The sequence below is a fragment of the Nannobrachium achirus genome, assembly GCF_963921795.1.
Source record: "Nannobrachium achirus genome assembly, chromosome: 13".
Taxonomy (NCBI): Eukaryota; Metazoa; Chordata; class Actinopteri; order Myctophiformes; family Myctophidae; genus Nannobrachium; species Nannobrachium achirus.
In genome coordinates, this window is record NC_137833.1 from 46,076,714 (window position 1) to 46,098,849 (window position 22,136).

Genomic DNA, 22,136 nt, shown 5'->3' on the forward strand with positions numbered 1-22,136 from the left:
TTGTGCCAGGGACCCCCAGAAGAGAAGATTTTATGTAAAAGAAAAAGATCTATTAAAAAATATTTTTGAATAGCCAACATATAAATGGATAAAGGGGTTAAAATGATTGTGATGTTATGTTAACTACTTTTGCTGGGGACCCCCTGGGACTCCCTAGCCCTGGCAAGGACCCCTGTAGGTCCCCCGGACCCCACTTTGAGAACCCATGAGTTAGAAGAAGGCTAAGAACGTCAATATGGAACTTATTTTTAACGAATAAAATGTTGTTTGAGTCAATCGGTATGGTAGACAATTAAAACAATTGATCACATCTGCAGTGGTTGGAGGTGGTCTCCCTACTGAGACATTTAGTCCCTGCATGGTGTAGGACAGCCACTGGCTGAAAAGTAGCCCTGCCGGAAGCTCTCCCCTTCTCCAAGCAAGGGCGGAATGACCTCGCTTCTCTTCTGTCACGCGAGGACATGAAATATACAGGTTGCAGCTTTAAGTTCACATGCACTTGTGTTTATTGTGCATGCATTGAAGCATATCATCATTGTCGGGTGGAAACCTTGTATGTCCCAAACCGTTTGTTTTGTATTTATCATTTTTTTTAAATTGTTTAAACGAGTGAAAACAACCGATCTACAAGCACACAACGCCTCGCGTTGCGAGGCGTTGTGTGCTTGTAGATCAGCTGTTTTCACTATTTTTGCGCGACAGCCTTGTGTGATGAAGTAGTGCTTTACTTTGCGAAAAAAAATGACAAATTTGAAACTCTGAGATACGAGGTTTCTGCCCGACAGTGACGATATTATGCATCACTGCTTGTAATAAACGCACGCACGCACGCACGCACGCATGCACATACACTGTTTACACATTTGAACGTGTTTTTATTTTCTGTTATGATGTTGTCAGGGTTGATAATTCCCCCCCACCTTATAATAGATAAAGTGCATGGCTGCCCAGAACAGAATGTGCCATTGACGGTCATATAAACATGTAAACAGTAACCACAGGGACAAGCTGTGATTTGACTTGATTGAAAAAGTGTATCTAATTAATTAGAGGCTTTGTAATTAATTAATCTAAGTTAATCGCATGTTTAATCGCATATAAATGATTCAATCTGTGGGCCAAGCAAAACGGTCTCATCGGCTTCTTCTCCCATTACGTGCACTGGGCTTTGCTGTATGTTGACTGTCCGTTGTGCAAAAACTAAGCGTGATTAAAATGCATAATAATAACTATTATACAGTAAGTGCATCATCATAATGCATTATCAATGTTGATAATGCATTATAGACCCGCCCTTAATATATAGTCACAAGCTCACAGTGCACAGCGAGCATGTTTTATTTCAACATTTTTGAAAAATCTTGAAAAGTGTGAGAAGTACACTGATTTAGGAGACATTTGTAGACCCAGACAGCACAGCAACTTAGCGCCGATGCCTATTTCCCTCTGTAACAAATGTAGGCGCTATGTAGCGTCGGGAGCGCTTGCTCTTTGGGAAGATGCATTTGCGACGTTGCGTGCCAAAACCTCAACCTCGCTCGCGCAGCATCGGCAAGCTACGTAGCGCCTACATTGTTACAGACGGAAGTAGGTATTGGCGCTATGTCGCTGTGCTGTCAGGGGAGAAGGGAAAAAGTGATTCTTTTTTTTCAAGGAAGGCTTGGCAAGCCTATGGCCAGGACTCCATATTCATAACCGCTCAGTGGGACAAAGTCAGCATGCTCCACCCCCCTCCCCCCTTTGCTTTTAAGAACCTCCATGGTAATAAATCACTAAGCAAAGGTGTCTGTTGAGCCTCACACACACACATGCACAAGAATTGCGTGCAGCATACACTCTAACCCTAAACTGAATCTCTTCCTAAACTGTATGAGATTAAATCTGAAGATCTTTTTTTTAAACCACAAAACAAACAATTGGAACAAACAACAGGAACAGCAGCAGGATGTTTTGATCCTCACAAGTATAGCAATGCAAGCACACACACACACACACACACACACACACACACACACACGTGCGCACGTGCGCCCATGCACGCACACACGCCACACATTCCCAATAGGAGAGAAAGTGCTTCTTTACGACCTTTCTACAATAACGAGCGCGTACACACACAAACACACACACACGCACACACGCACGCACGCACACACGCACGCACGCACGCACGCACGCACGCACGCACGCACGCACACACACACACACACACACACAGAGTCAGCTGTTATGCTATGAACCACACATAAATGTCAATACCGTTAACAGCTACAGCGGAGATGATCACTGTAGGAACTTTGCGGGGAAGTGATGCATGCTGGGAAAGCGGCGCTCCGTTCCGCTGCATTGTCAGCAGGTTCTACTGTAATAATAATACTGTACCTGTAAAAAATAACACCAGCCTAACCCTGGGGAAGCAGTTTGAGCCGCGTAATGCATTCTGTGAGTGTGTGTGTGTGTGTGTGTGTGTGTGTGTGTGTGTGTGTGTGTGTGTGTGTGTGTGTGTGTGTGTGTGTGTGTGTGTGTGTGTGTGTGTGTGCGCGTGCGCGCGTGCAGTACTTGTATTACTGTACTTGCAAGGGCCAAATGGGCAGGAGTGGTTCAGGGGTAGAGTGGCTCGCAGAGCGGCCGAATGGAGAACCGCGAGGTTCCCATGAAGTTCGATCCCGGGCTCCCACAGTTAGTGCTGAAGTGTCCTTGAGCAAGACTCTGAATCCCGATGTGTTGGTTGGTGCCTTGCATGGTTTCCTCCGCCGTCGGTTTATCGACCTTATTCTTTCGGTCATGACCCACACTTCGTGTGTGTGCGTGTGTGAGTGCACACGTCTGTGACTGTGTGCGTGTGTGCGGTTGGAGAGTGTGAAGGTGTGAAAGTGTGTGTGTGGGTGTGAAAGTGTGTCCATAGGGGTGTGAAGTGTTGTCCAGAGGCAGTATCACCTTGGATGGGGAGAGCGAGAGAGAGAGAGAGAGAGAGAGAGAGCGATAGCATGACAAAAACTCAAAAAAAGATGAGAAAAATGGTGATGGTTGGAGAAAGGACGGTGTGGTGGAATGGCCATTATTATGCTCACAAATTATCCCTTTTTATTTTCCATTGCAACCCTATAGTGTCATATAATATGCATTGAGCAGCAAGGGAGGGAGAGAAAGAGGGTATTTTGTCATTTTTATTTCTTCTCTAACATCTACGTTGGATTTCATTTGTTGTACTTTTGCCGTTTCATTTTCTCCCTTGGTTGTTTTGAAAATGCATAGAGGCATACTGCTGCGTTCTTCATCCTCCCCACTCTGTTGTGTTAGCCTATGCAGACTATATGCACCTATACTGCACACAAAATGTAGTGGAAACAGAGCCCTTTCTAACCACCTGCCCACTGTACCCAGACATCCCAGACACATTCTGTACTTCCCACAGATTACATGCACCCAAACTGTGAGTTTGAAAATCTGTACCGAGTAGACCTCTAGTCCAGGGGTCTTCAACAGGGGGTCCAGGACCCCTAGGGGGTCCTCAGAGTTACTACAGGGGGTCCTCCAAATCTTTGAGTGATAGAAACTTTTTTTCTTTTTTTATATTAACCACTTGAACCCTATAGTGTCTTTATTATGAGAACTTTAGCCAAAAATAGCAGATCTACAGCAAAAATAGCAGATCTACAAGCTCACAACGCCTCGCAGCGCGAGGCGTTGTGAGCTTGTAGATCGGCTATTTTTGGCAAAGACCTTTGGTGTAGAGGGGAAAAAGAGCAGACTAAGTACAGACTGAAAGGACAAGTTTATTAAGTATTGACGGTTCAAGTGGTTAAACATCTGAAAATACAAATTGACATGAACCCAAAATACACTGATGATCGATCGCGCTGTCAAACAATGAAACTTTATGGAATCTATGAAAAGGTTGTGGGGGTCCCTGCTTCATCTCTCTCTCAACTAAGGGGTCCTTGGCCTGAAAACGTTGAAGACCTCTGCTCTAGTCCTACTGCACATATAAACAGAGCTGCTACCTTTAAACATATTTAAAATTTGAGCTCCTTAATGTATACTATTAAAAAGGTTTTGAGGGAAGAAATGCTGCTCTTTGTCCCAAAGTGACTGCAAAAGACTGCCGCTATTTGTTTCAAAAAGCGTTATAACTGTATACAGTACCTGTATTTATTTAGCGAATGTCTGTCTGTCCGTCTGACCATCTGCATGCTATCACTGATACTACAGTTTCGCCGCCATGGTAACCGTCTGTCTGCATGCTACTCTGACGTCATAGTACTGACATCACAGGCCTGGACATAGAACACCATAAAGATCTGCCCATCGGGCACTCCCACATGGAACACCATATATGGGCATAAAGATCTGCCCAACGGGCACTCCAACATTACTTCTGAGACTCCCTCCGGGCACAGGACTAGTGTATATAACGATTGAATGTGATATAGCTCTGTTTACACAATGCTGTACCCCCTCCAACTGTATATACGTTCCCCAGCTTTTATTTTTGACACATGTTTGGCAATGTAAACGTATGTTTTCTCATGCCAATAAAGCACCTTTGAATTGAATTGGGTGAGACCTTCGACGTTGAGCTGGAGAAGTGCTAGCGCTGGGGCTGTGGTCGTTGGACGTTGTGACCCACTGCGAATGCGGTGATCCATCACAGACTGTGGGACATGTGATGACTAGCTGCCCCATATACCAGCCAACGAATGGTGACCGTGGCTTAACTGACCTAGACAATGACACACTGGACTGGCTTGCTAAAACGGAGCTGAAGGTCTAACGACATACGACAGAAGAAGAGAATTGAATTGGGTCCTTGGAACGACAAAGTTTGAGAACCACTGGTTTAGAGGATTGGCCTCATGTCTTGATGGGTTTACTAAAACACAGTTGATAGGGAGAGAGAGGAGAGTGACTGAGAGGTTTGGTGCAGCCAGTGGGTTCGTCCACAGCAAGGGCATAGTATCCGGCTTGCAAGTTGAGGCGATATAGGAACAGACTTCAAGAGAAAGTTCAAATGAATGGCAGCTAGTTTCACTGTTTCCCCCCTGCTAGTACCAAAGAGAATTATGCTCCTTTCAAGTGTATAAGATAACACTGGTGTAGGCCTGCGCGCCGAAACGCGTTTGTTATCTGAAGGCTACTGCTGCTGCTGCTTCTTTATTAAAAAAGACTCTTATTTAAAGTGAGTGCGGAGTGTATTTCTCTTCTTATGTTTTGCTGGATTCTGCACCCAAGAAACCCTGAAACCTCTCAGACTGTCCTACGAGTTGAGCAAACCTTTTTTGAACTGAGTTTTTTTGCCGAACTTTACACTTTGTTTTATCACCTTAATAAACATTGTCATAAATACTTTATGCTTCCAGTCGCTAGTTTAACGTCTTCTTTCACCATGATACAGGCCTAAGTTTTGTTAAATTATCCCATGTATTTTGGAATTGATGATAAAATTAATAGCATATTATGCCGTAGGAGGGGCGTGGCTAACTTTATTGACAAGCTCCATGAAACCAATAGCATGTATTGACCCACCCCCCGCTCTGTCCCAACCAATAGAATCCTGGTTCCATTTCCATTTTCAGGACAGGATGTAGAAAGACGGTGGCATGCACACGCTTGCTAAATAGGATTAATTTACCGTGTGTAGAGTATATGGGTGTAGCTTTATCCGGTGCAGCCAATGGGTTGGCGCGGACACAGTGACTGAGAGATTTGGTGCAGGCAGTCAGTGGGTTGGCCCACAGGCAGGGACACAGTGACTGACACAGATATAAAGAGCTAGATGCCTCGTTCACCTCTGCAGTTAATTGGAGCGATGTGCAAAAGTTCTAGTCCGGACTTCCTGGAAAAACTAAGGGAACGCTGTCAGTCAAAGTAACTACTGGCCAATCACAGCGTGTCTTTTCCGGGACTTATCCAGGACTACAATTCAATTCAACAGAGCCAGTTCCGATGTTGCGCTGCTCAGCTGTTCTTACAGGCTGCATACGTAAAGACCAGCCCCCACCTGCCTCTGATTGGCTTACCGACTTCCGTATGTGTGACGCACGCGGAAGCAATGAACACGGAAGCGATGAAGATTCCCTTAGTTGCTCAATGCATACGCCCCCTAGCCGAAGGAGGCGTCTACCTTTCTATGTCTATGGTGACTGAAAGGTTTGGTGCAGTCAGTCAGTGGGTTGGTCAACAGTCAGGACACAGTGACTGAGTGGTTTGGTGCAGCCAGTGGGTTGGTCCACAGTTAGGGACACAGTGACTGAGTGGTTTGGTGCAGCCAGTCAGTGGGTTGGTCCACAGGCAGGGACACAGTGACTGAGTGGTTTGGTGCAGTCAGTGGGTTGGTCCACAGGCAGGGACACAGTGACTAGTGGTTTGGTGCAGTCAGTGGGTTGGTCCACAGGCAGGGACACAGTGACTGAGTGGTTTGGTGCAGTCAGTGGGTTGGTCCACAGGCAGGGACACAGTGACTGAGTGGTTTGGTGCAGTCAGTGGGTTGGTCCACAGGCAGGGACACAGTGACTAGTGGTTTGGTGCAGTCAGTCAGTGGGTTGGTCCACAGGCAGGGACACAGTGACTGAGTGGTTTGGTGCAGTCAGTCAGTGGGTTGGTCCACAGGCAGGGACACAGTGACTGAGTGGTTTGGTGCAGTCAGTCAGTGGGTTGGTCCACAGGCAGGGACACAGTGACTGAGTGGTTTGGTGCAGTCAGTCAGTGGGTTGGTCCACAGACAGGGACACAGTGACTGAGTGGTTTGGTGCAGTCAGTGGGTTGGTCCACAGGCAGGGACACAGTGACTAGTGGTTTGGTGCAGTCAGTCAGTGGGTTGGTCCACAGGCAGGGACACAGTGACTGAGTGGTTTGGTGCAGTCAGTGGGTTGGTCCACAGGCAGGGACACAGTGACTAGTGGTTTGGTGCAGTCAGTCAGTGGGTTGGTCCACAGGCAGGGACACAGTGACTGAGTGGTTTGGTGCAGTCAGTCAGTGGGTTGGTCCACAGGCAGGGACACAGTGACTGAGTGGTTTGGTGCAGTCAGTCAGTGGGTTGGTCCACAGGCAGGGACACAGTGACTGAGTGGTTTGGTGCAGTCAGTCAGTGGGTTGGTCCACAGACAGGGACACAGTGACTGAGTGGTTTGGTGCAGTCAGTGGGTTGGTCCACAGGCAGGGACACAGTGACTAGTGGTTTGGTGCAGTCAGTCAGTGGGTTGGTCCACAGGCAGGGACACAGTGACTAGTGGTTTGGTGCAGTCAGTGGGTTGGTCCACAGGCAGGGACACAGTGACTAGTGGTTTGGTGCAGTCAGTCAGTGGGTTGGTCCACAGGCAGGGACACAGTGACTGAGTGGTTTGGTGCAGTCAGTGGGTTGGTCCACAGACAGGGACACAGTGACTAGTGGTTTGGTGCAGTCAGTCAGTGGGTTGGTCCACAGGCAGGGACACAGTGACTAGTGGTTTGGTGCAGTCAGTCAGTGGGTTGGTCCACAGGCAAGGGACACAGTGACTGAGTGGTTTGGTGCAGTCAGTCAGTGGGTTGGTCCACAGGCAGGGACACAGTGACTGAGTGGTTTGGTGCAGTCAGTCAGTGGGTTGGTCCACAGGCAGGGACACAGTGACTGAGTGGTTTGGTGCAGTCAGTCAGTGGGTTGGTCCACAGACAGGGACACAGTGACTGAGTGGTTTGGTGCAGTCAGTCAGTGGGTTGGTCCACAGACAGGGACACAGTGACTGAGTGGTTTGGTGCAGTCAGTCAGTGGGTTGGCCCATAGGGACGGACGGACACACTCTTTCTGGGTCATTTCACACAGCCACCACCATAACCCACAATGCACCACGTACAGCGCACTGCTGCTGTGTAATGAATGCAGGTTCCTTCTATGTATGCTGTACAATTCTGAGAGTGAACAAAATACTATTTGGGTCTATTCGGTTGTATATTTGTGAGTTATAATACAGTACAAGTGATTTTCTTTGGTTAAAAGAAGTATTAAATAGCTTTATTCTGATCTCATTGATATGCAATAGAGTGTTTGTTATGTAACAGGAGTCCCCACGTCTCCCCAGCTCTTTATTAAATAGAAAATGCATTTTCAGGCCAGAATACCAATTTCATCCAATAAGGACAGAGAACTCAGACAGGGTACAGATTAAACAAGTGAATGTGGAAGTGATGATACAAAAGAAATGTGCAGACAAAATGGGAACTGGAACACTATAAAAAGGAAGCTGATAAATGGGTACTTTCTACTGATTTACATTGAAGAAGGCAGCTTAGTCTGTCTGACACCTTTTTCTGTCTCTGTCCACAATAAAATTGCATCGGCAGCTACGAGTGTGCGGCTACACTCTTTTATTATTTAGTGTTTCATCTGTTGGCCGGCGCCTCACAAGGACTGGTGTGCTGTGCACCTTTTGATACCCGTACTCTAGTCCAGTGTTTCTCAAATGGGGGTACGCGGAGGTATTTCAGGGGGTACGCAAGAAAATGCCCCCAAAAAAGAAAAATCACACCCAATGTGAAGTGAGCGATGGTCGTGCTTGCATAACGTCTTCAGAATAGGATTTGAGTCTAGCATGTACAGGCTATGCTACACACACACGTTTTTCTATGGCAAAACGCTGGGGAAAAAGGCTACAGACATACGACATATGACATCACTAGACAAACATGCAGCTACGTACACACATTTTGCTATGGCAAAACGCTGAGGAAAAAGGCCACTCTATGGAGCGGTTTACCACCGCTCAAAAATATAAGTAGGAGGGAGAAAAAACATTCACTGTTATGTTTAATGATGACACATGGAGAAACACATGATAGTTGCTAACCCAATTGACAATGGCTACTGGGACGTACTTGAAAGTTGGCACTGTTAAACTCTTTCACTCCATTTCTTATTTGTGATTTTATATTCTTGAAATGGGGGTTATATCATAGCATCATATATGCCTAGCGCTATTAATGGTTTTAATTGCAGTTTTATGAGCAAAATGTTGTCGGGTAAGGGGGTACTTGGATTCATAAATCAGTGAAGGGGGGTACTCAAGCCAAAAAAGATTGAGAAACACTGCTCTAGTCTGTCCTGATTGGCAAATGTTTATTAAAGAGGTGGTGCCATAGTTTTGTACTTTTTCTGTTTTGTATGTGTCTATAGAGTTAACATTACTCTGTTAAACCCCCAGGTGTGGTTATAATGTGCAAATATGCCTTCCCTGTGTATTTTTGGTTACTTCCTGAAGCCTGAAAGCCTCTGAGTCAAAAGGCCCAATTGAAATACACTGATATAATGACATCATAAAATCATCCCCTCCCTTTTCACAAAATATCACGGCACAGTATCTTTACAGAGCTGGAGAGACTCCTGTTACTGAACAAACACTATAGCAATAATCATCAGAATATAGTGCTTTAACCGTTTAACAAACGCACTTTAAAGTGTCTCTATTTAACTTTTTTACTCTGTATGGAGTATTGTGAATACAATATACGGTAACTTATACAATTGGGGTGGTTGTATTTTGTCTCCCTGCTCTTCTATTGAGACATTTAGATCGTGTCAAAGGTCATGTCTCACATACAGGGCCGTCGTACAGATTTTTGGGAGGGGGGTCAAGATCAAATACCTGGCCCCCCCCTCCATGTGGGCCCCCCTCGGTTTTTCTCCTGTGCACAGTGCGTGGGCCGAAAAATACGGGTATTTCACAGTAAATTATACATTTTTAAAGTAAAAAAGAGAAAACTGTTCTAAACGGCGGCAGAACCGTTTAGGCTTAATATAATAGGGTTTATAGCTGAAAGCTCTTCGGAGCTGGCCGGGTGTATGGAGAACCGGAAAGATTGGAGACTCCGATGGAAGCTCGTCTGAGGACAACCGAGAGGAGAGGAGGATATAAAGCATGATGTCTTAATCTTAACTTGGGAGAAAGTTCTTTCACAGCCACTCAAATCTTTCCTACACAAACTAGACTGCTCCCGAGTCCCGTTCAACGGGGCCCCCCCTTTCCGGGAGGGGGGACAACTACCCTTTGCCCCCCCCCCCCCCTATCGGCGGCCCTGCTCACATAGACACAGGATCTGACACAAATTTTGACCTGATGGTCAAAATTCAATAAATCTCTTGAGCAAGCAGGCCGGCTCTGTTAGCTCAATGGTAAAAATGCCGCACTTGCACAATGTCAGTGCAGGAAACTCGGTTCAGCTCAAGCTCTCTCGCTGATCTATTAAGAGTAGTGCGTCAAAAGTAGCGGATCTACAAGCGCCTCGTGCTGCGTTTCGAGCTTTTGGATCTGCTACTTTTGAGTGATCAAGCAGAGCGTTAATTTACAGAAAAACTCATACATAATGGAGATAGAAGGTTTCTGCCCGACAGCGATGAAGTGCTGCTTGCACTCTGAACAGCTAAAGGTTAACAGAGTGTCCATAAAGTGAATGCATGTCATTATGTGTAATCAACGCCTGACTGAAATGTCACAGTGGACCAAACAAGCTGTGTCCCTCCTCACAGCCAGGCACGTGCACACATAGACACCAAAAGGGGGCTTGAGCCCCTGCCCTTATGCCCTCTCCAGACCATGAATACAGTTTTTGAAGCGGTGAAAACCGCTTCCAATGAGTGGCTTTGTGTGTCCCATGCCCATATATGGTTATTTCAGTCCAGAATGAACAGGTTTTTTCAAAAACAAAATGTATGTCACCTCATGTCCATATATGGTCACTCCAGTCCAGAATGAACAGGTTTTTTCTGTCCCGTACGTCCAGAATATCAGTCCAGAATGAATAGGCTTTTTCAAAAAGCAAAATGTGTGTCCCATGTCCATATATGGCCATTTCAGTTCAGAATGAATAGGTTTTATCTGTCCTGTACGTCCAGAATATGTGTGTAGTGTCCCTCCCGGTCTGATGAATGGATACTTTGAGGATTGGTCAAGCTTCACATGATAATTTGGCCTTCAGGTTTTATCTGTCCTGTACATGCAATAGTTCTCACCTACTGCATCCACAACTTATGCTTCACCGCTTCACTTCGAACCGAGGTTTGATTTTTACTATGGTGAAAGAAATGCAAATGCCCTCTTTCCATGCCATACCTGAAGGCGGCATTCAAGAGAATTGTCTTGTACAAAACTCTCCTGAACTTGAATGCAGCGTGACGCGTTGTGAGCTTGGAGGTCTGCTATTTTCGATATTTTCTCCAAAAGGCCCTTTTAGAAATGTCAGCCCCTGCCTCTTCACCATTCCCTGGTGAACCAACAAGCTGTGTCGTCGTCCCCCTCCCCCTCCCTCACATGAAACTACTGGCAGTGGCAGTGCTCTGTCTGTCTCCCTTGTATGGCAGGGTGCTGGAGCTGTTAAGGTTATGTGAAATCACTGGAATCTGGGGTTCCAGAGGGTCTCCAGGAAAATGTGCTAATATAGAATCAAAAATCAGTTTAACCACTTTTAGCCTATTTTATTACAAAACAAGAATCGACACACAGTCAATTTAAAATCTGGTGTATTGGTGTGTTGAAGTTAGTGTTGGTGTTCTTTCTCATGTATATTTCATAATATTCTAACTTACTGTAGGCTATATGTCTAGGGATGGCCAAATGGAGATTTTTTCTTAACCGATAACCGTCAGGCCTTATCAGTTAATTAACCGTTAACCGTTAAGGAAATGTGTTCAAAAATGCGCTATTTTAGCGATTTTAAAAAGGAAAATAGGCCTACACACGTTTTTCCCCATAATAAAGTGCTATATTTACACATTAAAAACCATAACACTGGGAGAAACAAGAATACAAATGTTTTCTAAAAGAAATGTGTTTTTGCAAAGAAACGGATTGAAATTATAAGTCTGTAATGTGATGCGCTGGTCGCCAGGCACGTGCGCACATACAGCAAAAGGGGCTTGAGCCCTTAACTTTTATCCGTATGAAAAGGCCCTTTTAGAAATGTCAGCCCATGCCTCTCTAAAATTCTGTGCACTCCCTGGACCCTGGCTGTTGCCTAACAAAACCAGCATGAGACGCATGTAGCCGCATGTAGCAATAACTTCCAATCGTATGACTTTTGGAATCGTTGAATCGGCTAAACGTGATGTCCATTTCATTCATTTACTTCTCTCACGCCCGTGTTTTGTGTGTGCTGATGCAGCGATCATTGAATTTGCGACTCTGAGCTTTGTTATTTTCGCATAGCCTACTATGTAACCAAGACGACTTTAGCGTTCCTCACGTCATCAATGTAACATTAGAAAGTTGTGTTTTAAGCTCTTCTTAAACAGGATTCAATGTGACGACGCGGGTCTGTTTTGTAAAATCCAATCGACGAGGGAGCATGTTTCCTGATGAACAAGTCAGCGTGTACAGCCAAATCAAGCACGCAGCGGCAGACTCGCAGTTGTATGAATGCATGTATGTTACACAGACATTGGTGTCCAGAAATGTGTGACCACAGGGCCTGGCCTGAAGGAATGGTGCTCCCTGCTGGACAAAATATTTCATTACCAGTCCAGGATTCCATAGTCTGGAGGAGAGGTAAAGTCCCCTGCTATTGGCCCTAATGCAGTAATGTCCACCCATCGTCTGGAGGGCCGCTCCCAATCATGAAACTAGCTCGGTTACCATGTGACATGGACAGCCAATCGGCAAATAGGTCGCCTGAAAGTCTCCTGAAAGTCTCGCCAGAAAATCATCTCTTTAAAGATCTGGTTTACACCAGATAAAAATCTAAAAATTAAAATGGAGGACCCAGGGCAGGGCAGACCCAGCCTTTGTGGAGGGGACTTTTTCTGCATTCACTCAGCAGATGGCTGCTCAGATGGCTCTTGGTGGGCAGCACAGGCGGGCTGTTGTGTATTGCTCAGAGAGAGACACTCCAAGAGTCAAAGACCTTTCTGATTCCCACATGGCCTCTCTGCCCACTCAGCTTGTAGCCACTCCACAACATAATGTGTTTGTCTATTCGGCATCATCATCATAATTTGATCCCATCATGTACCAAATGTGGTTTTGATGGTTATGGTGATGGTTGTGTTGATGATAACATGTCTGTGTGGTCACTAGGTGGAGTCTGAAGTGTTGATAATAACATGGCTGTGTCATCATAGGTGGAGGTGGGGAGAAGGACCGGACCGGGGTGAGCCACGAGACCTTCCTGCTGATGGCCAACTCCCAGAGCGACATGGAGGAGTGGGTCCGGGCCATACGCAGAGCCATATGGGCCCCACTGGGAGGAGGTACCAACCACTGGGCTGGCTTCAGAACAGAAGAAAATCAAACATGTTCAAGATAGAATAATAATAATAATAATTGTTCACTAACCAAAGAAACACACCATAAAGACGTTTAAGGGTTTTAATTAAATAAATAGTAAGCAAATAAATAATGAATCAATTATGAATAATGAATGGGAGGAGGGGATGTGGTTTCCGGGGAGGGTCGGTGAGACCCTGGAGTCTTTGCTCGCAGTGCGGACAAAGTGTCGCGCTGTGAGGTCGTAAGGAGCTCGTATTATATACTGTATATAAAAGAAAATCCAAATATTTTCAAAAGTGAGCTTGTAAATCTGCTATATTTGAATAGCCAACCCATAAAATATGGATAAAGGGGTTAAAATGACTGTGATGCTGTATTAACACATTTTTGCTGGGGACCCCCCCAGAACCACCTCAACAAGGACCCCACTTTGAGAACCAATGCTCTAGCCTCTCTATTCTGGAGCTGCTAAAAATCTGCTAAAATATGCGATTTACAAGCTCAAAATGGCTCGCAACACGACCCGTCGTGAGCTTGTAGATCGCCTGTTTTCGCCGAAGATAGAGATAAACAGGAGGCTGCTTGCCTGGCATAGAGTTCTGGGGGACTCTAGCTCTAGCTTTTTTTCATTTTTTTCATTAAGGGGCTTTAAGGGATTTCTCTCCTTTTTGATATATCTGGGCCCTATCTTTAGATCATTTTAACCAAACAAAAACAAAAGCGGGGTGGAAAGATTATTGTCTGGATGGGCTTTTTCCTGCGTTTTTATCATTTATTTATTTTTATTTTTATTTTCTTTACCCCCGCAGGCCACTGGAATAGTGTTTTCAGACAGATATAAGAATGCAAGCCTATGGCAAACAAAACAAAACAAAACTAAAAACCTGGCATAGGAATTACCAGCATGACCCTCCCTCCCCCCCAGACGTGAAACGAATGGACCGTTTCCAATCATTTTTACACCCACCCTTTGTTGTTTTTTAGTTTTGTTTTTAACATCCCCTTTAACAATATCTTCCAGATAAAAGTGGGAAGGCTTTAAGATTTGGGTTGTGTAAGAAAGCTGGGACATTGCACATCGTCACTGTCGGGCAGAAACCTCGTATCTCCAAGTTTCACATTTTTATTTTATTTTTTTCGCAAAGCAAAGCCCTGCTTCATCACACAAGGCCGTCGCACAAAAGTAGTGAAAACAGCAGATCTACAAGCACACAACGCCTCGCGGTGCGAGGCGTTGTGTGCTTGTAGATCGGCTGTTTTCACTAGTTTAGTTCAATTTTTAAATGATAAATAGAAAACGAACGCTTTTGGACATACAAGGTTTCCACCCGACAACGACAACATACTGTATGGTTGCTGCCGGGCAGTGCGTTTTGGACATTATGAGGTTTCCACCCGAAGGAGACGATATGACATGGTGATAAAAATAACCTTAAGGTACGCTACAGCAGAAGGCGCTAGTGAACCATATTGACTAATGACTTGTCTAGGAATAGACTATTCGGCTCAGAAGCTCTCAGAGAGACTGATATTTTTGTAACTTTCTGCCTGTTAAAATGTCTGGGCGTTAGAAAAAGTGGGGCATTACGTTTTCTATCATCACAAAACACATAGGATTATTTGTCCTGTGGATCTGTGAAAACCTAAAAAAGAAGAAGAAAGAAAACCTGAGTATTTCTACCACTACTGCTAATAAAAATAGATTGAATGTTTCTGTGCTTAAAATGACATTTTACAATTGTAAGCATTTAGCAGATAATACTCTTATCAAACGTCACAGCTTGTCCGCTTGTAGACGTGTACACATTTTTACGGTATACTCTTTTATGCCCATACATGGAGATCCCTGATGTCATCAATATTAAGCCCATATCTAACATGACTTCATATGGGAATGCCCATATATGGAGGAAGACAGCCCACATCTGTGTGGCTGGTTCAGACAGGGATGATATCCATGTATGAGCACAAAAGGGATGTACTATATACAGTACATGGCTCTCCATATATGGGTACCAGGGGTCTCCATATATGGGTAATTGGTCCGATATACATCACTGGCCAGATGGCCAAGAATTGGCGCCACCTCCCTCTTTAGGGCGAGGTCGCATGTCGCCCTGAGGCGTCTTACTAGTAAGCATGAACTCAAATCACCAAGGTAAACAATCACACATAAATAGACTGTAAGAGCAATAGAGTCCATGCACTGCAGAAAGAACCTTTGTTTATTTGTGAAGTTAACTTCCTCCGCCGTGTGTGTGCGTATGTGTGCGTGTGTGCGTATGTGTGCGTGTGTGTGTATGTGTGTGTGTGTGTGTGCGTATGCGTGCATTTGCGCCCGTGTGTGTGTGTGCAGGTATCTTCGGGCAGCACCTGGAGGAGACCATGGTGTGCGAGGGGGGCCAGCAGTGTGGCACCCCCCAGAGGCCGGTCCCGGTGCTGGTGGAACAGTGCGTGTGCTTCATACGGGAGGAGGGGCTCCAGGAGGAGGGGCTCTTCAGGGCGCCGGGGCAGACCAATCACGTGCGAGAGCTGCAGGACGCCTTCGACCGCGGCGAGAAGCCCGTGTTCGACAGGTACGGCGGTATATATCTGTGGGGAAAACTGAAACTGCTTTTTTCTCCTCACAGGGGATAGGGCGGAAGTCCTTATATGGACCAAACCCTCTATAGTAACTAGTACTATCAGAACATAGACCCATTTTGTTATTATTTTAAATTAAATTAAATCACTCACCCTAACTTTAATTAAAAAACGTATAACCAAAGAAAATCTCTGAACCAAATAAACACATAATCTTGTTATTCTTATATGTGTATGTTGTAAGGATCACTACATGTTCACCTTCTCGTACAGTACCACAGATGTCCACACGGTGGCGTCGCTGCTAAAGCTGTACATACGGGAGTTGCCCGAACCCATAGTCCCTTTCTCCAAATACACACAGTTCCTCTCCTGTGCTCAGCTGCTCCTCAAGGACAAGGAAATGGTAACTGTATCTCTATGCATAATTCCCTATAACTACAGTATAGCTACCCATCAATTTACTGTGCCCTCTTCTCCAACAGTACTGTCTTCCCACTTAAATGCAATTCTTCACATCTTTTCTTTCCTTTTTTTTTGTTAAGGGCATCGCAGAGCTTGGTAAACAAGTGGAGGCCCTTCCTCAGGTCAACTACAGCCTTCTGAAATACATCTGCAAGTAAGTAGTAGTCAAGGTTGTTCAGCGCAAGGACCCCCAGAGTAAGAGATGAAGCAGGGACCCCCGCTATTGTATAAAACTGTGTTGCAGATTAAACTTTTTCCTAGATTCCGAAAACTTTGTAAACTATAGACAGCACTATCTGTGTATGTTAGATTCATTTACCTATTAAACCATCATCAAGAGTCTACTTAGTAAACTTGGTCTGCTCTTTTTTTCCCTCTAAACCTCTTTGCCGAAAATAGCAGATCTACAAGCTCACAAATATATATATATATATATATATATATATATATATATATATATATATATATATATATAACATTTTTGGATAAAGTTTTACCTCAGAATAGGGATGCTAAGGTTCAAGTGGTTAATGTAAAAAATAATTATCCTATTACACAAAGATTTGGCGGCCCCCCTGTAGTAACTCTGAGGACCCCCTAGGGGTCCCAGACCCCCTGTTGAAGACTATTTAAGTAGGGAATACAGCAAATATATCCATGAATTCAAAAGATAATAATAGAGAAAGGGAAAACAATGACAAAAAACAAAGTCTAAAAACAACAAAATCAAATGAGTTTTTTGATAATTGAGTTTTTTGAAATTGATAAAAGTACCTCAGTCTGGTGTACAATCATCACTTAGCAGCAGACAAACATATGAATATGTATCAGATGTGTGGGAATGGAGAATATTCTGTGAAATGCATTCACAGTCATATTATTCTGCATAACAGCAGTGGTTCTCATGGGTCCCCAGCAAAAGTATAGTTAATTGCGATCGTAGGTACAGTAGCATTTGGTAGGTAGCTGATCATGTCCGTCCGTTTGTGCGTCACACCTCATGTCACGCTCCATATATGGCCAAGACATCTCCATATATGGAGTTGGCCAATACCTCTACACCTCTACATTTGACCCTATATAGCTGACCTGTTCTGACATCACAATGAGACTCGACCAGCCAGATTAATAGTTTAACTCCTGCTTCTTAACTGTGCCGTAATAAGAAGCTCTGATGTTTCAGCGGAAGGGCGTGGTCGCTTCTCGCCTTAGGGCGTCTTACTGGTGTAGCATCACAATCATTTTAACCACTTTATCCATAGAGGTTTTACTACAAGCGTGTACATCTGTCATCTGCTATGTCTAACTACTAGTAAGACACCTCAGGGCGACATGCGACCTCACCCTAAAGGGTGAGCCATCTGGCCGGTGATGTATATCGGACCAGTTACCCATATATGGAGACCCCTGGTACCCATATATGGAGATCCATGTACTGTATATGGAGATATGCTGTGAGAGACCAAACATGCTTACTCAGTTATTCGTTATGTGAAAGTCCTATGATGTCTATGACATCTGACATCATACCCTTTTATGCCCATACATGGAGAATGGAGATCCCTGTCTGACTAGAACCAGCCTCACAGATATGGGCTGTCTTGGCCATATATGGATTCTGTTAGTGTGGTATGTGGCCGATGTGGCCTCCATATATGGGCATTCCCATATGAAGTCCTGTTAGATATGGGCTTAATATTGATGACATCAGGGAACTCCATATATGGGCATAAAAGTGATTCTGTTAGTGTGACATCACAGTGAAGCCAGAGCGTGATGTCAGAGCGGCAAACCCATTCTGTTAAGAGTGGTTCCCCTGACATCACAGTGACATCAGAGCATGATGTCAGAGCGACAAACCCATAGAACCACAGTGTCAGGCGTGACGGAGATAGATACATACATACATACATACATACATACATACGGACAAGCTGTGACCGTTCACATAATAATCTGCGAATGGTCGCAATTAATTTATAGAATGATTGTTCCGTCTGTCGTCTGTCTGCATGCTGACATCACTGATACTAAACATTGTCTCCACCATGGTAACAGCTGCATGCTGAGTCAATGCCCAAATGTGGAGAAAGCTGACATCACTGACTGACATCACTAACTGACATCATGGAACACCATATATGGGCATAAACGGGTGAAACAGTGCCCAAACTGCTATCCTACACAACACAACCACGCACGCCACGGTTCGAGCTTGTAGATCTGTGATGCTTTCATGTGACGTTGTAGTGTGATCAAGTAAGGACGGAAACAGTCCATAATTGGCCCAGCCGCCATGCTGGGTGCGTTCGGAAATGCACACTCAACGCACTGGTGTGCCATGTTGTCGTTTGTTTATTCGGTGCACTTGGTGCGTTGTCGTTTGGAAATCCAGTGAGCGGCGCACCGGGTGTGCTGAGTGCACGCACTGACGACTCTAAGAAGTTGGGGTTTGGCTGTGTGGTGCGGCAGTGCATTGTTTAGATTGGTTGGTTTTCATGGCCGTGTCTCGAGCGCTTCTCAGCTGTGAACAATGGCTTGGGAAATGATAACAAAATGCACCATTTGCTGCTTTATTGGTCCTTTGGGCTTTATTGTTACACACGCATCAATGTGTAAACTAACAGCAGGAAGGCCATTGTTATGAATTAAATTACCTTTCAATAGCAACGTAAAGTTAGCAACTGCTGCTTTTCAGAAAGATTTCTGACTGAAAAAGCACACAGCTGGGAAGACCACCCATTTTCAATATTGAAATATATCATTAATATACCTTAGAGGAGTTGTGTGGAAATAGAAAAAAAGTTCCCCCCCTTCTGTGTTGCCTAGAACTGGAGGATTGATTTTGGGGTTTGTATTGTAAAGTAGCCTACAATGTTTGATGTCATCAAGTTGTACTTTACAATACAAACCCCAAAATCAATCCTCTAGTTTCCACACAACTCCTCTAAGGTATATTAATGACACAGTTCAATATTGAAAATGGGTGGTCTTCCCCTTTAACTGGTCGTTCGTAAATAAGCCACACTGAATGCACGTCACCGCCCACTGCACTCACTACACTGAGCGCGCACTCTGTGCGCATTTCCGAACGCACCCGCTGTCATCAGAGGAAGTTGTGACACATCCCTGATTGACCGCGTTGGAGTGGATGGCGTGCGTCTCCTCCAGCATCAGCCCTTCTATTAATACCGTGCATCCGTGGTGTTGTTCTGATTCTGAAGACATCACAGGACAGCCACTCAGGCACACAATGGCAGCATGATGACTCAATCACTCCTTCATACGGATGGAAAGAGACAGATTCATAATAGCATAGCTGTCATATTTCCTTTTGTGAAACCTTCTATGTCCAAAACTTGATCATACTACGGTGTCACACAAAAGCGTCAAAAGTAGCAGATCTGCTATACTGTTGATGCTTTTGAATTTGAGTCCTGAAAAGCAACCGTTTTTGGAGGTTTTGAAGTTTTCCACCCGAGAGAGGCAGTGTCCAAAACTGTGACATTTCAGGGGAAAAAAATAGCAGATCTACAAGCTCTGCGAGCTTGTAGATCTGCTATTTTTGAAAAATCTTGAAATCTTTTGCAAATCACACAGGTTCCTGGACGAGGTCCAGAGCCACTCTGACCAGAACAAGATGAGCGTCCAGAACCTGGCCACCGTGTTTGGGCCCAACATCCTCCGGCCCAGAGTGGAGGACCCAGTCACCATGATGGAGGGTAAATGACCATTTCATTTACACAGCGCTGCAAAATTACTCATGTTTTTTACTTAAAGACGGGGTGCTGTGATTTTCCCCCCTAGAAAATGATCATCAGGTATTATGATTATACTTGGAGGAAGATTTTATTTTTTTCTTTCAAAAAAGTGTACAGAAAGAGTTAAAATTAGGTTTTTATGTGGCCACACCCACCTGTTCATTAAGTAAGCCTGGTTTTCAGGTGGGTGGTGACCCAGCTGAAGTTAGTCACACCCACAGTGTTGCTGTATGGCAAAAGGGGGAGGGGAGGATTTTATGATGTCATTAAAGCTTTCAGCTTTCAGGAAGAAACCAAAAATGCACAAGGAAGACATATTTGAATATTAATTAGAACCACACCTGGGGGTCTATTAGTAGCCTGATTTCAGACTCTGCGCTGAGCTTGAGTCTGACATTGTCCCATTGACAAGAGATTTCAAAGGGGAGGGGATTTGAAATTTGAAATTCCCAATCACAAGAGATCTGGTGGGAGGGGTTGTGTTTGACTTGTGTGTACACAAAAACATTCCCCCCTCCCCCTCCCCTCTATGACAGGCATCAAACAGGTCGTTGTCTTTGATGCTAACGAGGTAAGCACAACCCCCTTTGAAGTTCAAAGGGAGCAATTAAGAGCTTTGGCTGAGCTCCCCCTCCCTCCACTGTTTCTGTTGATTTTAAAAGTTAGACCCACTCCCTCCTACGAGGCTCCGACTCTCATTGGCTTGGTTCTGCCTAAACCAGAGAAACTTTAGCGTCATATGACAACATTAGACCAAGAGAACCAGTCCGCTCAGAGAGTGGGCGGGTCTATGGGCTGGAGCCAGGCAAGTCTATTAGAGCAATGTTAACTCCATAGACACATACAAAACAGAAGAAGTTCAACACTATGGCACCACCTCTCCTGACCTATAGTGCCTAAGTATTACAGAGCTATATATGATTTGAATCCATGTAAAAAAAAATTACCATTAGGCTTACGTATCCATTCCTACACCTAACTGTGTGTGCGTGTCTTGTTCTTTCTTTTGGCCTGACGGCCAAACGACAGGAAGCTCCCACGTGCAGCACCTGATGACGGTGCTCATCAGCGAACACGCCCGCCTCTACCACAGAGAAGACCCGGAGCCGGAGGTCAAGAACCACAGCCGGGGCAAAGCGGAGTGGCTCGCTCAGGACGACACAGACTCCAGCCCCGCCTGTCCCGAACCCCAGAGAGAGACCCCGCAGCAGTCCCATCCCTCTCCGGACACCAACCCCTCGGAACCCACCGCCGGCAGACTGGTCCCGGAGAAGGAAGACGAGACCCAGACGGAAGGGAAGACCAGGCCGGCGAAGGCGGTGGCGGTGGCGGACGGGGGGAAAAGCGAGGCGAAAGCCGGGAGCGGCGGCGGCGGCGGCGGTGGTGGCGGTGCGGCCCTCAGCCCCAGCAAGCAGTCCAAGGCGTTGCCCTCCTGGCGGTGCTCCCTGAAGGGGGGTCCCGGCGGGGGCCAGGGGGCCAAGGGGAGGATCATGGGAGGCTCGGCGGGGGACGTGTCGGGCGGGAACTGGCTGATGAACGGACTGTCGTCGCTGCGCGCCCACCGGCGCACCGCCTCGTCCGGGGAGAGGCTGAAGGACTCCACGCTGTCCCTGAAGGAGACGGGCACGGTGCACCACCACCACCACGCGCTGGCGCTCAGAGACTCCCACCAGAGCAAAGACTCACCCCCGCTCTCCCACAGGGCCCTCCTCCAGTCGCACAGGCTGTCCGCCTACGACAACGTCGCGGGCGCTCCCTCCAGCCTGAGCCTGCCCGCCGACACGTCGGGGTCCCTGTGGAGCACCTTCGAGATATCGCTGGCCGACCCTCCTCCTCCTCCGGCTCCGGAGGACCACCACGGGTCGGACCAGGGGCCGGAACAGGAGAGGCCCGAGTCGGACGCGGTGCAGGAAGGCGTGGGTTCCCGGGGGAGGAGCTCTGCCGACTACGCCGGCACCGAGGCCGACGCTCCCGCCGACGGCAAGAGTCAGGGGTCGTCATCGGGGACCAACGGCCACGTCGGCGACCTGGTGCTCGAGCTGAAGCAAGAGCTGAAGAGGCAGAGGATAAGCTACGAAACCTGCATTCGCAAGTAAGA

The 22,136-nt window shown here is 45.9% G+C and overlaps 1 protein-coding gene across 1 annotated transcript in view; it reads left to right on the forward strand.

Moving 5' to 3' along the window:
* The window catches only part of arhgap22a (Rho GTPase activating protein 22a), a gene marked incomplete at both ends in the record, with an annotated part of 53,188 nt that overhangs the window by 25,658 nt on the left and 5,394 nt on the right, over nt 1-22,136 (forward strand). The window contains 6 exons of the mRNA XM_080740783.1: nt 13,082-13,210; nt 15,586-15,805; nt 16,086-16,218; nt 16,358-16,431; nt 19,878-19,999; nt 21,068-22,130. Of these exons, the coding sequence (XP_080596909.1) occupies nt 13,082-13,210; nt 15,586-15,805; nt 16,086-16,218; nt 16,358-16,431; nt 19,878-19,999; nt 21,068-22,130 (1,741 nt within the window). The remainder of the gene's footprint in view (nt 1-13,081; nt 13,211-15,585; nt 15,806-16,085; nt 16,219-16,357; nt 16,432-19,877; nt 20,000-21,067; nt 22,131-22,136) is intronic.